Here is a 16,408-nt window from a genome sequence, read left to right on the forward strand (position 1 = left end):
GGCTGAATGCTTAGCTTAAAACCAGAAAAATTCATTAAAGAATTTCACTTTTACTGGGCAAGGACTGCAGGGTCACAACTCATGCTTTTCTTCTATGTCTGTCTGTCTGTCTGCCCGTCTGTCGGACTGTCTATCCTAATTTTATATTGTATAATATAATAATAACGTCTAAGTGTTTTAGATAAAAATAAAAAAGCAACAATGACATTCAATAAAATTCCCTCAAAACTAGATAAAAACTAAATGCAATATTAAAACAAAGTAAAGCTATATCTCACAAATAAAACTGAGCAGTAAATAATAAATACATGGCTGACTTCTGGGTTCACAGGCACTTCATGTATAGAGGGCTATGCTAAAATATTACTTTTAATACTAGTGGTCTGTGGAGAAAACATATTGCAGAGGGACAGAGAACTTTGATGCTTTCTTTCCAAGCATCGGGGAGGGGGAACCCCACCCCTGTCATCTTGTTTGTAAGTAAGTAAGCCAGCCTCCCACACTTGGAATTTTCCCTTATCCAGAGAAATGAACAGAAATCCCCCCTTTTTTTCAATGGAAGAATGAGGCAAATAAAACGGAAAGGCAAGTTTAGTCCAGCACTGAATCAGGCTGCAGGCTTCCCCCATTCTTCCAGAGAGTTGGCGGTAGTGACTGCATCAGTATAATGAATACAAAATAAATAAGCAATAGATTAATTCAGCAAAAGCACATGCTCCAGTAAAATGCTTTGAAATTATCCCCCTCCAACTTGATTTGTGCTTTGTTGAGTGTGTCAAGTCGATACTCTCATATTTTCCAAAGGAAGCAAGAATGAAAAAGATGCTTCCTTTGCTAAAGCAGCTCATCTTTAAAGCATCTGGCCAATGTCAATAGGACCAGAAACCAAGGAAATTACGAACCAGAACATGTTTTTGAACGTCTATAGTAGAACAGCATTTTGGATAACAAGACTGCCTGCTGCAGGTCAAGGACACACAACACCAAAATTATAGTATGGCATGGTGTAGCAACGTCCTCTAAATGTGGTTGGACTACAGTTTCCATCATCCCAGACCACTGGACTTGCCGGCTGGAGCTGATGGGAGCTGGAGTCCCTGATGTTATTGTACACTACAGTACAGCATAAATCTGTATGTTCCTACAGCAATTTATTGCATTTCCCTGGTCGTTCCCTAACTGTTAATTTCTGTATTATATTTGAGCTTTCACATATTGTAAAGCCCGCTTCTGTAAACATAGCGGATTATAGCATGAGTTTAGAGCTCATTCACATGTTATTTGGGGGGCGGCGAAGATATTTCCCCCCAGAAGCATATAACACAGAAATGGATACTAAATTTGTGCTATACTCTGCTATATTTCTGGAAGCGGCTTTTACATTGTGTGAGAGCTCAAACAGAGTGCAGAAATCAAAAGTTAGGGAAACACTGGGAAAGCAGAATAAACTACCATGTTGAAACAACCAGAGAGATGAACAAGTGAAAAAGTCCACTTTCTGACCTGATCTGAGCTGAGACAGGGGACAAGAAATAACCCGTTTCTCACCACATGGCCAGAAAGTGTTTCTAAGAGAGACTCAGCTTACCAATTTGATTCCTGCTTGCTGAATAAAAGGCATTGACGACAGCTGCGCCACTTATCCACCTATGAAAAATTGAAGAGACATGGAAATGTTGATGATGGATGGCATCAGGGCCGCATTTAGGTTTGATGAGGCCCTAAGCTCCTGAAGGTAATGGGGCCCTTTATATGTCCAGCTGTCCTTTGTCAACAACAAATTGTCACTGTTTTTTGTGTTGAATATATGCTATATGGTAATTTATGGACCTCATAGGTATCTAAAGCCATTTGCACATAACAAATAGGAGCCTACACAACACAAAGCACTGTTGCTATATGTAGGTTTTGTTTTATTTGTTTTTTATCTTACATTTTGGAAATGTACATCCAGGTTGTTTTTTTAAAAAATGGGGCCCCCCAAGAGAGTGGGGCCCTAAGCTATAGCTTGTTTAGCTTATATGTAAATCTGGCACTGGATGGCATCAGCAAGAGGAGAAAACTGAAAGGCATTGAATCTCTCTAAATCTGAATCTCATATTTTAAAAAAGAAACCCCCCACCCAGTAAAGTAGAACCATAAAATTGTAGAGTTGGGAGGGATCTTGAGGGTCATCTAGTCCAACCCCTTACAATGCAGGGGTCCTGGGTGTGCTCGAACCACCAACCTTCTGGTTAACAGCTGGATACACTGACACAATGTGTCACAGGAGACAAAATCCCACTGGCATGTTCTCATGAATTTTAAGTCTCATTGAAATGAATGGGTGCCATAGAGGAATACACTACACCATACTGATAGAAGACTGAAAGCCTGATTCAGCATTCAGTTCCCTGGTATGCTTGTTTGCCTGTCAGCTCAGCTGGGCAAATGGGTGGGCAGCATGACTGAAGGCCACTGCACCCATGGAGGCTCCCTACCGACATGCTAACAAATGCCCATAGATCATGACAGACGCTGCTCCCTAGCACATGGATTCAGTTTTACTCCTACTGGACCTTTGCAAGGAGCTCTGGTTTAGTGGGAACCTGAGTTAGCATTAATCACAGGTCACATTGGTGCTGACATACCACTGAAGCGCAGTTAAGGTCAATGGGGGGACAGTTTAGGGGAATTGATCCTGAGAATATGTGTGCATTGCCCTCCCTGCAAGAGTTTTCCATTCCAGTCTTTTAATAAGAACAGTGCACACAAAGAAATTATGAGGTATAGTATTTCAATTCCTGATTGCTGTCACACTAGCAATAGAATTCAAGATTCCCCAACTTTGTTTTAAAATCATGAGACCTGGTGCAAAGGCAAAGATATCTCCTTTAACATGAAGTTAAGATGAACCCTTCTGGCTACTAACAGGTGCCACTTTTGCAAATAGCCAGAACCAGATTATTATTATTTTTTAAGTACTGCATTCACAGTGTAAACCATTTAAATACGTACTCTTCCTTGTCCACTTTTTCTCTAAGCTTCTTCAGCCTTTCCTTCTGGCTAAAGTTTAAGTTCTGAATAATGTTCTCAAAATATTCTTCTTCTTTGTAGTGCAGCTTACAGGAAAGAGAGAGAAATGCTCGTGTTATTTGCTGGAGGGTAGGGAAAAACTAGGGACATGGGTGGCGCTGTGGGTTAAACCACAGAGCCTAGGACTTGCCGATCAGAAGATCAACAGTTCGAATCCCCACAACGGGGTGAGCTCCCATTGCTCAGTCCCTGCTCCTGCCAACCTAGCAGTTCGAAAGCACATCAAAGTGCAAGTAGATAAATAGGTACCGCTCCGGTGGGAAGGTAAACAGCATTTCCGTGCGCTGCTCTGGGTCGCCAGAAGTGGCTTAGTCATGCTGGCCACATGACCCGGAAGCTGTACGCCGGCTCCCTCAGCCAATAAAGCGAGATGAGCACTGCAACCCCAGAGTCGGTCACGACTGGACCTAATGGTCAGGGGTCTCTTTACCTTTACCTTTAGGGAAAAACTAGAGGAGCATTTTTGCTCGAGTAGTATTCTTCCCCAACTTCGCACCCCCCATATGTTTTGGACTATGGCTCCCATCAGCTGGAATAGAGGAACTGCTGTGTGGACTGTGTAATAATAATAATAATAATAATAATAATAATAATAATAATAGTTTGAATTTGATATCCTGCTTTATCACTACCCGAAGGAGTCTCAAGGCAGCTAACATTCTCCTTTCCCTTCCTCCCCCACAACAAACACTCTGTGAGGTGAATGGGGCTGAGAGACTTCAAAGAAGTGTGACTGGCCCAAGGTCACCCAGCAGCTGCATGTGGAGGAGCGGAGACGTGAACCCGGTTCACCAGATTACGAGTCTACCACTCTTAATCACCTCACCACACTGGCATAAAGCTTTTCACTTATACCTCCAATGTAGACACTTGGTACCTGCTACCATTAAATCTTAAACACTCTCTGCTGTCCAAAATAGTTTTTCAGATGTACTTACATCTTTGTATTCCGCATTCAGCTTATTAGTATCCGTCAGAATCTCATCAGGGTAGCCAATCCTTTCTCTGATTGCTATGGCCTAAAAAATAAACCATGGTCACTGGAGAACTGGAATCAAGTTGTACATTCAGACATCATAGGGATGGCGAGAAGTTATCTACAGGCTTTTCAATTTGCTCTTCTAGATTTTGCAAACCAGGCCCAGTCAATGAGTGGTGGTCTGGGCAACTGCTACTTTGCTTATGATACCAGTTCCCAAAGTGGTTTTGGAAGCGTTGGGAAACTCAAGTCTTCCTTGTCCTTGTTGTATCCTGAAGCTGCTCTTCTTTGCCATGGCCTCAGACACATGAGATATGTATTTTTATGGCTCTGTTCTTGGGACTGTGATATATTTTAACTGTTTTTCATGTTGAATTTTAGATGGCTGTAACCTGACCTGCTAGTGAAGAGCAGGTAATAATAATAATATCACCCAAGAAGGGCTGGGAGAGCAATTTGCCTGAAACCCAAGGAAGTCACTGGCAGTCAACACAGACAATACTGTTCTAGCTGCACCAGCATGAAGAAGCTTCCTATGTTGCTATGACAATGAAATAAGCCCATATGTCACATCAGGGCTTCCACAACTTGGGTCTCCAGCTGTTTTTGGACCACAATTACCATCAGCCCTGACCACTGGCCCTACTAGCTAGGGATGATGGGAGTTGGTCCAACAACAGCTAGAGACCCAAGTTTGGGAAACCCTGTGTTACATGAAGAATGTTCTACCTGTTCCACTCTTTGCAATGAATTATTTCTGATCTTCTCTTTTGGATAAAGAAAGTAACAGGCTTTCGTTGGCCTCCAAATTTCAAATTCTAATATATATATATATATATATATATATATATATATATTATAAACTTGCCTTTTCTTCTGCTTTCTTTTTGGTTTCTGCATCCATCCAATTGAGCTCATCAAGTGTTTGTATAAAAACCTCACGAATCTGAGTGATCATCTCTTGCACCTGAGGATGTACAGCACAACAAGATTAAATCATTCAGTTTTTATCATACATGGGTGACATTCTGGCATGTTGCATCCCAGTTGCCACTGATGGAAGCATTGGCTTTTGTTTTTCAAAATAGACTGACAACGACTATTTTTATTTTTCAAGGTCAAATCATGGCAAAGCCAAAGTTACCAAGGAGTGGAGTTATTGCAAAAGAAAAAAAAAAACACCTTTGTTACTTAAAACATTTCTATGCCTTCAAATGAAAATATAGTGGTATATCTATGCTGCAGACTTATATTGGTTTAAATACTAGTTCATCTGCCATGGCTTCCACTAAAGATTCCTGGAAAGGGGAGTTTGGTGAGGTTGCTGAGAATTTGTGGTCCTAGCCTCCTCCTAACAGAACCACTGACGCTAGTAACAAAAAAGGTAAAGGACTTTCGATGCTTAAGTCCAGTCAAAGGTGACTATGGGGTGCAGAACTCATCTCACTTTTCAGGCCAAGGGAGCTGGTGTTTTTCACAGATAGCTTTCCAGGTCATGTGGCCAGCATGACTAAATCACTACTGGTTCATGGAGGACTGTAACAAGTGCCAGAGTGCACAGAAATGCTGTTTACTTTTCCGCCGCAGTGGTACCGATTTATCTACTTGTGTTGGCATGCTTTTGAACTGCTAGGTTGGCAGGATCTGGGACAGAGCAATGGGAGCTCACCCCATTGTGTGGATTCGAACTGCCAACCTTCCAATCGGCAAGCCCAAGAGGCTCAATGGTTTAGACCAAGGTGCCACCCGTGTCCCATAGATGCTAGTATCCCTTAAAGGTAAAGGGACCCCTGACCATTAGGTCCAGTCGTGACCGACTCTGGGGTTGCAGTGCTCATCTCGCTTTATTGGCCGAGGGAGCCGGCGTACATCTTCCAGGTCATGTGGCCAGCATGACTAATCTGCTTTTGGCAAACCAGAGCAGCGCACGGAAACACCATTTACCTTCCTGCCGGAGCGGTACCTATTTATCTACTTGCACTTTGATGTGCTTTCGAACTGCTAGGTTGGCAGGAGCAGGGACCGAGCAACAGGAGCTCACCCCATTGCGGGGAGTCGAACCACCAACCTTCTGATCAGCAAGTCCTAGGCTCTGTGGTTTAACCCACAGCGCCACCCGTGTCCCGTATCCCTTAGTGAGAAGTGAATACTATTAAAGCAGTAGCAGCTTGTAGTTTAGAGCCAAACAAGATGTGACTCGCATGAAAGCCCATAATGTGCACATTTTGGTTACATAAACAGGAGCCAAGCTGGGAAGCTTGAAGAGCCTCATAACTGTGAGGGCAGGAGGGCTGAGGATGCTTAATTCTTTCTCTTCCTGCTGTGGTCCTGACTAGAATCACCATTCCAATGCTACAATTTGTATTTAGGAAGGGCAGTAACTCAATGGTAGAGCATCTGTTTTGCATGCAGAAGGTCCCAGGTTCACTTCCTGGTGCCTTCAGGTAGGACTGGGAATGTCCCCTGTCTGAAACCCTAGAGAGTTGCTGCCAGTTAATGCAAAGCAGTGCACATCTATGGTTCCACCTCCTATTAACCTGACCCAGCATGGCCAAAGGTCAGGGACGAAGGGAGTCTGCAGGACACCACACAGACAACTACTGGGCAACATTGAGCTGGATGGATCAATGATCTTTCTTGGTATAAGTCATCTTCCTGTGTTCTCATCTCCATGTAAAGAGAAATTCCCCATTGGCACCATTTGCAAAGCTGCTTAGGCTTCCCCGCAGCTGCTATTAATGCAACAATACGTGCATTCTCAGGATTGGAGTCACATCTAGTTTGGTCCTAAGTGACCCTCCAAGTCTCCTTTATGAAAATATAATCACCAGTCCTTCTTGAGCTGCTTCCGTCTTATTCATATGGTAGACCCAGGGACACCTCACTCTGCAGCAGACTAATAATGAGACATGTACGTATGGCCTCCTGCTGCTTTGGCGCACACATGCATGCAGTGCCGGATTTATGTATAAGCTAAACAAGCTATAGCTTAGGGCCCCACTCTCTTGGGGGTCCCAAAAAAAAATTAAAGAAAAAAGACACTGGATGTACATTTCCAAAATATGAGATAAAAAAAACAAATAAAATAAAAACTACATACAGCAACAGTGTTTTGTGTTGTGCAAGCTCCTATGATGTAAGTAATGGGCCCCGCCTGCTAGCCTGCTCCCTAAAATATCACTATCACTATTAATATACTTCTTCTTGATTGTATTTTAGTTCAATCATTGCTTTGATAAAGTACTTATTTGTTATGTGCAAATGGCTTTAGATACCTATGAGGTCCACAAATTACCATATAGCATATATTCAACCCAAAAAAGCAGCAACAATTTGTTGTTGACAAAAGGACAGCTGGACATATAAAGGACCCCATTACCTTCAGTAGCTTAGGGCCTCGTCAAACCCAAATCCGGTCCTGCACGCATGTATACAAAGGTGTTTTTTAATCATCTTTGTGGCTTGCCTTTCTCTAGGTGTATGTATGCCCATTGTATAGATTCCACTCTTTGGCAAGTCACCTAACTGGTTGCTGAAATTTGTGAAGATGGAACACATTCACCAAACTCCCAGTCCAGCAAGGAATACTCTGAATGCAGGTGATTCACCCACCATAAGATGGGTGGAGGGGTAACTGCCTGCATCAGGAAGCCCATATAATCAATATAATCCTTCCAGCCACAAACTCATAGGTACAGGGCCAGATGGCAATACCTGCTGCTCTGCTTATGGAGACACCCCCACCCCCAGTTGTGGGAGTAAACTTCCCATCTTCCATTGACCATCTGTTCAGCAGGATGAAGACAGAGCTCTGCAGATCACCATTTCTTTCATAGATACATAGATCCAGGGCAATTGTGATTAAATGAGGACTCATGATTAGCTTGGGATACATTATTCTTATTGACATGTTTCCTTACTGGCCACTTCTCCTGTGGAGAAGGCTGCAAACCCCAATGGTTTCTTTTGAAGCATTAGACAAAATAAAAATAAAATGGTATTTGTAAATCTATTCTAAGATGGGGGGGGGGGAATCAATTAACACACCCCTCCCCAATTTCAGCAAAGTGTATTAAACTGAATTTCCTTTCCTGTAATCTACTGTTCTTTAGCACCTTCACTCTACAACATGCAAGGACTTCTAATCTGCATCATTAGCTAATAACTTGGCTTACAGTCCAGGAAGAGACACATAATCCCATCATTAGCCTGTCTGCCAAAATATGTCTCTTCCAGCTTCTTAAGCCTACTTTTCAAAAAAAACCTCAGTGTGTGAGATGTAAAGTTTCATCTCTGCTTTTGGCAGCAGAATTCTGTCCTACTGAGTGCCAAACAGAGAGAGTGATCTCTTTTGACTTCATCCTCATTCACCACTGCACTGGGGGGGGGGGGGGGAGGGGAGTGGCTTGAAGTATTTTGTGCTGCAACAACATCACTGCTTTTGCCATTCCCACCAATAATCCAAAGCTAATGTCTGTTTAAATACCCAGTAAATAAATAATCAGTTAATGATCTAAGAGTGTTACCACGTGTTTACTGTCTCCAGCAAATGCTTCTTGTACATACAGCCTTCCCACAGCATTCTCCATGTTGCCATTGACATAGTTTGCACAACGGCGCCAGACAGCAGCATCCGAGGTTGTGCCGTAAAGCACCTGTTAAGCATAAGCATTTGAGAAATTAGTGACAAGCAAGAGGAGAGACTTTGTAGCATCACTAGGTGCTTTCAATTAATCTCGTGGGCTTGGTGTTAATAGACATTAAGTGATATTTAAACAGGAACACAGGTTAAGTGAGCCCATGCAACTCTCTCTGCATCTTCCTGTTTGCAGCTATGAAATGTTCTCCCACCCATCTGCTGCTCCTGCCATTTCATTAGCACTGCACCTTCCACTTGGCCACAACCTCCTCCTCCTCTTCTCCTCAGTAAATGACAGTGACCCACCCGCGGGAAAGCTAAAGTAGTGGCTCTGCCCCAACCAGTGAGCCTCTTCTGGATATAAACCCACTTTCTGGGTAATATGGAGGGCCCAGTGTGGAGACACCATTCATTCAAGGCTGCATCCTACAGGGAATGAGCCTTATGAAAATCAAAGTGACCTAGACTGCTGCAGAACAGCTGGCTTTGCCTGTGTTCGTTGCGTACTACTTTTTGATACAACAGGAGTTCCTTCCTTTCCCTTTGGTGTCCTTTAAGGATGCTGACCATAAAGAAGGCTGATCGCCGAAGAATTGATGCTTTTGAATTATGGTGCTGGAGGAGACTCTTGAGAGTCCTGTGGACTGCAAGGAGATCAAAACTCTCCATTCTGAAGGAAATCAGCCTTGAGTGCTCACTGGAAGGACAGATCGTGAAGCTGAGGCTCCAATACTTTGGCCACCTCATGAGAAGAGAAGACTCCCTGGAAAAGACCCTGGTGCTGGGAAAGATGGAGGGCACAAGGAGAAGGGGACGACAGAGGACGAGATGTTTGGACAGTGTTCTCGAAGCTACAAACATGAGTCTGACCAAACTGCGGGAGGCAGTGGAAGACAGGTGTGCCTGGCGTGCTCTGGTCCATGGGGCCACAAAGAGTCAGACACAACTAAACGACTAAACAACAACAAATGACAAAGGATGCTGGGGGCAGGTGGTTCAGTGGAAGAGCAGTGGTTTTGCATGCAGAAGGTCCAAGGTTCAATCCCCAACATCTCCAGGTAGGGCTGGAGATGTCCTCTGTCTGAAACCCTAGAAAGCCACTACCAGTCATTGTAGACCAGGAGTATTCAATGTGGTGCCCTCCAAATATGGCCGGATTCCAACTCCCATCTACTGTAGCCAGCATGGCAAATGGTTGGAGATGATGGGAGTCATAGTCATGGAGAGTGTGCCATGACAACAGCTAGATGACCCAATGACCTGTCTCATTATGAGGCAGCTTCATCTGTTTACATGTTCCTGTGAGAAAGCTGGCAGGGCTCAGCTGGCAGGGCTCAGCAACAGGTGGGCTGAGGAATTTCCTGAAGAACCGGTTTGCAAGTGCCATACGGATTACTGTCATATCTCTCCCCTGCAGAAAGAGCTCCCAGTCAATTTCACAGCTCTGCATGCAAACCATTAGAGCTAGATGAAACTTTGAAGCTTCAGTGAAACTTACTACTGTTTCATGTGCCTTCTATTGCCTGCAAAGAAAGCAGTATCCTTGGGCTGTGCAGATTCTACCTTCAGTGACCTTGCTGCACTAGGTGAGAAGAAGCCGAGGCTTAAGAACTACGCTATGGTAGAGAAATCTGATACAGTCGTGTTAGTAAGCATCAAAGCAATCTTCTGGCAAGCTGAGTTCTTCGTTCCACGGCCCACCACAGTGGTTTTCTTGCTTTATATTTTGAAAAGAAGTATATTATTACGGAAGGGTCAGTTCAAAGTTATTCTGACTTCAGAAAGACACTGGCTTTGGGGTGATGGCAGTGTAGAAGATTTCATGGTTATGTTCTGGAATGCAGTTTTTATTCGCCAGTTTTTAATTTTAAGACAAACAAACGTGAATCCATTCATTGCTTTGTTTTCAACTGTAGCCCACAATAACCTTTAAGGTCCCATTATCTCCTACCACATCAGTGTGCTGTCAAAAGAAAAAACATTCTTTGGGGTCCGGTTTCACCACAAGACCTTGAAACAGTGTATGAGGGAACTCTTGGAATTCTATTGCTTATTTCTGCTTGGATACAGAGTGATTCTGAAGCCTGCTCACTTGTGGTCTGCTTGGCTGGCTCCACCTTCACCAAAGCCACTGATTGGATTATTTGAACTGGGGTTTGGCGGGAACCCCCAATTACTGTGACATAAGGAAGGTGGGCCAGCACAACCAGCTGATAAGTCTCATGTGGCTCAGGGGTGCTGTGCGCGGTCCCGCAAAGGGCGCCCACAATCGGAGGCGTTAGCGTTCATTCTGCTGCCACTACCATCTCTGGCACAGCACCAAAAGTGTGTCTGTGTGGAGCCCACTTTATCAGCCACACATGTTGCCAACAACCTGTGCATTTCAATAAACCTCCATTGATCACGGTAGAATCTTTCCATATGAATATATCCAGCACTACATGGGGGTAACATGGTCTATGCTGAGAAAACTGTTCACCCCATCTGGCGTGGCCAGTGGTCTGCGATGATGGGAGCTGCAGTCTAGCAGCAATTGGTCATTGCCCATGCCTGGTTTACAGCTTAGTGTGTGGACAGTGAATTAAGCTAGCAAGGTTGCAAAAATGATGTCGTTTTCCCTCACTACTGAAATAGTTATTTCTGTATCTTTCTCCACAGTTGCCAGTTCACTTGACCTTGTGTCTGAAGTTCTAAGTAATCATTTATGAATTCCACCCTTTGGACGAAATTAAAGGCGCTGGGAAAAAATAGGTTGTTTTCGGTCCTAATAAGTGCATAAAGAACGAGGCAGAGAGGAGGCGTTATCAGTAAAACTGGAAGAAAAGAACAGCCTGCCTCTAGTCTAACTCCCTTGAAGACTGCATTGTTTCAGAATTCCCCCCCCCCTTTTCTTTTCAACGGGCCTGTGATTTAGCACTGCAAAGGAATATCTGAACAGAGTTCAGAGTTTCGACTTCTAATTTGTTTCACCCCTACAAACACTCATATAGACATCTCAGATCCCGAAATAAAGACAACATGGGCTGCAATCCTGTCAAAGTTAAGCTCCTTTTGGCCTACTTATTTCAAGAGGACAACTCAGCTCATGTATGCTTCCCCGCTGAAATCAGTGGGACTTAACTTTGGTTGGATTGTGCCCTTTGTTTGTAACACAATGCAGCATATAGTGATGTTGGATTTGGTATTTCTATGTTTCATTAACTGCCTTGGGCACTTTTTCTTAAAGATGGAGTAGCAAGCTAGAAATCGAATACATAATATAAGCAGAACCCATCTGCTATGGTCAATTCACTAGTGGCTATGGAAAACACAGACTACAGCAGACACTCACACACCACGCACAATTCTCCTATGGGTGCAATCTCCTGTTTAAAGAAGAACAAAATAAACTTCAGTTTGCTGGACAGAGAACTAGTGGAGCAACTTTCTTCAACCTGGGGCAAGAAGTTGGGGGAGGCTGTATTAGAGGTAATGTTTACCGTTCTGTATACGCTGTCTGAAAACATGCATGGTCCCAATCCAATGACAGTGCATTTTTCAGAAGAGAAATTGCACATGAGTTTCCTGGCTCTGCCTTTGTTTATCCAGCTATATTGACCTTTCTTTCCTTCTAAAGATGTGCTGGCCCAACTCCATGGCTCCTAATCACAATGACATTTCCACAAACCAGCTTTTGCCCGTCCCCATCTAGCCAATGTCTGGGCACCCCCAACAATCACCATGTACTTTCACCTCTATAGATTCTGAAACCTGTTTATCCAGTTCAAGAAGAGGACAAGTTGGACTTATATAAACCTCATAGCCCTTGAGCTTCTTGGAGAAAAGGCAAGGTAAACAAACAATTGTCTGCTTTTTCCCTTGAGTGATTTGCAAGAGCTGTGATCAGGAAGACACCTGTGTAGGTCTCAAAACTGTATGGTACGTGTGTGCCTTGGGATTTCAGAGACCATTTTAAAATCTGTTTTCTAAATATTGGCTCACCCGTATCAATTCTACATGCCTGTCCCAATGCAGTTTTTGTTGCACTCAGATTTATATGTGCCAGAGCATAGATAGGGATGTGATGTTTTGTTTTGTTTTTTTCAAAAACATGCATTTACATGAGGACAGGTGCTCCCTTCAGGTATTTGGGACCCAAGCCATTTAGGCTTTAAAGACAAATAGCTGCAGCGTGCATTGGGCCCAAAAGGAAACAAGACAGCCAATGGTGTCATTTTATATTAGGTTTGATGTGCATAGACCTGGTTGCATTACCAGCAAGTGGTATGAATGCCAGCAATACACTTTATGAACACCTACAGCGCCCTCATACTGAATCATCTAGCTTGGCATTGTCTACACTGACACTGGCTCTTCAAGGTCTTGGGCAGAGGCATTTCTGATATCCTTAAGTGAAGACCGCTTCTTAAAAAACCATCTTTAGATGCAGCCAATATGGCCAACTATTGCCCAGTCTCAAATCTTCCATTCTTGGGCAAGGTGATTGAGCGAGCGGTTGCTGAACAACTCCAGGCACACCTGGAAGAAGTGGACCATTTGGATCCCTTCCAGTCGGGATTCAGGCCTTGTCATGGGACTGAAACTGCCTTGGTTGCACAGCTCGATGATCTCCTGTGGGCTAGGGACAAAGGTGAGAGCTGTTTCCTAGTTCTGCTGGATCTCTCAGTGGCTTTTGACACCATCGACCATAACATCCTTCTGGACTGTCTAGAGGGGCTGGGAGCTGGGGGCACTGTTATACAGTGGCTCCACTCCTTTTTCCTGGGCCATGTTCAGAAAGTGGTGGTGGAGGATAAGTATTCAGACCCCTGGGCTCTCACTTGTGGGGTGCCTCAGGGTTCTGTCCTCTCCCCCATGTTTTTCAACATCTACATTCAGTCGCTGGGAGAGATCATCAGGGGGTTTGGGTTGGGTGTTCATCAGTATGTGAATGATACCCAGCTCTACCTCTCTTTCAAATCAGAACCAGTGAAGGCAGTGAAGGTCCTGTGTGAGTGTCTGGAGGCAGCTGGAGGATGCATGGCAGCTAACAGATTGAGGCTGAATCCTGACAAGACAGAAGTACTGTTTGTCTACCCATGGTTTAGACACTGCAAATCTTAAATGTTAAATATAAAACAAAATATGAATTTCTGCACCTTACGGAAATTATTCCTTGTGTCCCTGTAGTTACGACTTAGAGTGTTTACCATATCCATTATGTATCTCCAGCTCATGTAGTTCTGAATTTCTCTAAATGATAAAACAAGAAGTAGAATCTTGTGACTTTTCTTTTTAAACAGTGGAACGTATTAGCAATGTAAAAAGCAAAACTTTAAAATGTATCTTGCATACATACCTGGGAGAGTATTTATTAAGGATAGCTTTTAGCTTGTTGAGATAGTCTGGAGCATAAACAACCACATCTTCAGTTTCGCCAATATTAATTTGCACAGTTGACATGATATGGTTTATGAATGTTAACCAGTTGAATTGCTGGAAGAAAAATGAATGCACTTTAAGCAGGTTCAACTTACGACATGTGAATAAAAGCGTAAGAAAAACGCATTGGTGATCATTAACTCTTTTATGGTTTCTTGTGCTGAGTGACTTGTGTGCCTTGGGAAGATTTCAGGCTGCAATCCTCTACACTCATAAGTATCATTGAACACACTGAGACTTTTTTTTATAAGTAGACATGCATATGCCTGTTGTGTTCTGTATTCCTTAATGATATATTGGATTTACATCTTGCCAACCTCACCTAGGATGGCTCACAAGCAAAAATAACTTGCCACAACTATAATAGCAAGCTAATATTACATATTGGGGTGGGGTGGGGAATCTAGTGAAAATCAGAAGTATATTATATAAAAATTGAAATTTTGAAAAAGCAACCATTTTTAAAAGGAAACAGTGCTGGCCAATTAAAACTGTCCTCATCATTTATGAAAAGTGCCATTCGCTTTTGCCTGTTGCCTTTTGGCTCTCCACAGCCAGACTGCTGCTGTAAACAAATTCCTCATACATAACAGGGGGGGAGGGGGAGCCCATTTGGTAGATAACAACAAACCTCTGTCCAGTAATGTGTCTTGGAAGCTCTTGGCCAATAGGCAATAAACTAAGCTGAATTCATTTCAATTAAGGTTAATGAGCTGTAAAACAATCCTAAGTGCCCTTATGTTGTGATTACAATCTTGATAATCAAAGGGACTTGTTGGACATGATCCAACCATAGTTGATTTTGGCACCCTGTTTCAAACCAATGATTTTTTTTTTAATCAACATTGGAAGCAATTTTATATTTCTTTTTTTCTTTTAGGATTTGATATTTGAATTTGAGAACTGGAATTTGGCACAAAAAATTCATATTTGACTGTTAACATGTTTACAATTTCCCTGCCAAATGGTAAAAGAATGGATGAAATTTACTGAACGTTATTGCAAATATCATGTCCAATATTGACTACTACATGATAGCTGTGTATACTGCCAAATACAGATTGCTATTTAGCTATTAGATGCTAACTGTTGCTGATGTGGAATATTGATGTTTTTGAGGGATAGGAATTCATTTTAGTTCCAAACCTGATCTGATGAATCTGCTTAGCTTGCCACCCTCCCTCCCCCAAAGTCACTGTTGGTTTCCTGGATGGGGCCAGAATGGGATGGCAGCAAAGTTGGGGCCACACACTTGTACCGGCAGGTAGTATTGTAATATGTCCAAGACCCATGAAATATTAGTTTTGTTTTATATTTTCTCTATTTTTGATTAAATGTCCCCCACCCCTTGCATATAAACACATAACAAACCAAACCAAATGATTAATAGGTTGAAAGGCAAGTTCACCGACACAAAAGTCCCTTAATCAACTGACAGGCTTATAAATAGATCACAAAGGCCAAGGACCTCAGCCTTTGGACTTACAGAAACTGTCACATTAATCATCTTTCCTTAATGCGTATTAGATAAACGGTAAAAGGTAAAGGTAAAGGGACCCCTGACCATTAGGTCCAGTCGTGGATGACTCTGGGGTTGCGGCGCTTGAGGGAGCCAGCGTACAGCTTCTGGGTCTTGTGGCCAGCATGACTAAGCCGCTTCTGGTGAACCAGAGCAGCGCACGGAAACGCTGTTTACCTTCCCGCCGGAGCGGTACTTATTTATCTACTTGCACTTTGACGTGATTTCGAACTGCTAGGTGGCAGGAGCAGGGACCGAGCAATGGGAGCTCACCCCATCGCGGGTATTCAGACCGCTGACCTACAACCACAAGCCCTAGGCTCTGTGATTTAAAAATATAAATATATGCTAGACTTCAACCATTTTTGATACCTACCAGTAAACTTTGTCTAGCTGTCAACTACATGAAACACTTGATATATTTTCTGTGGATCCTGATCTACCCAGCAAAATATACATGGCGAAAGAGCCTCATTAATTAGCATAGTTCCAAGGCTTCAGCCATTCTTAATCTGGCTTGGTGCTTGTATGTTTTAGATCCCATAAGTTCCAGTAAAAACAAAAAACCTGCTCCCACTTTCCAGAGATATGATGCTGTGGCAAGGTAGGGGCTGCATGAGTGCGCCATTGAAATCACTGGACTGGCTCTGCTCAGGCTTAACCTCAGCACCACTTCATTTCTAGTAAGCAGCAGCCATGTTGCAGCTGGGAAACCAGCAATGAAGCCCTGCCTTGCTGGACAAACCACTTCTGACTATTTAGCGTGATCATCAAT

At 43.2% G+C, this 16,408-nt stretch overlaps 1 protein-coding gene across 1 annotated transcript in view; it reads right to left on the reverse strand.

The window, feature by feature from the left end:
- The window catches only part of MME (membrane metalloendopeptidase), a 60,755-nt gene that overhangs the window by 19,065 nt on the left and 25,282 nt on the right, over positions 1-16,408 (reverse strand). The window contains 7 exon segments of the mRNA XM_081007939.1: positions 1,589-1,647; positions 2,998-3,101; positions 4,014-4,094; positions 4,923-5,021; positions 8,581-8,709; positions 13,832-13,925; positions 14,032-14,168. Coding sequence (XP_080864065.1) covers positions 1,589-1,647; positions 2,998-3,101; positions 4,014-4,094; positions 4,923-5,021; positions 8,581-8,709; positions 13,832-13,925; positions 14,032-14,168 — 703 coding nt within the window.

Source organism: Podarcis pityusensis (genome assembly GCF_964106645.2).
Source record: "Podarcis pityusensis genome assembly, chromosome: 5".
In the NCBI taxonomy this organism is placed as follows: Eukaryota; Metazoa; Chordata; class Lepidosauria; order Squamata; family Lacertidae; genus Podarcis; species Podarcis pityusensis.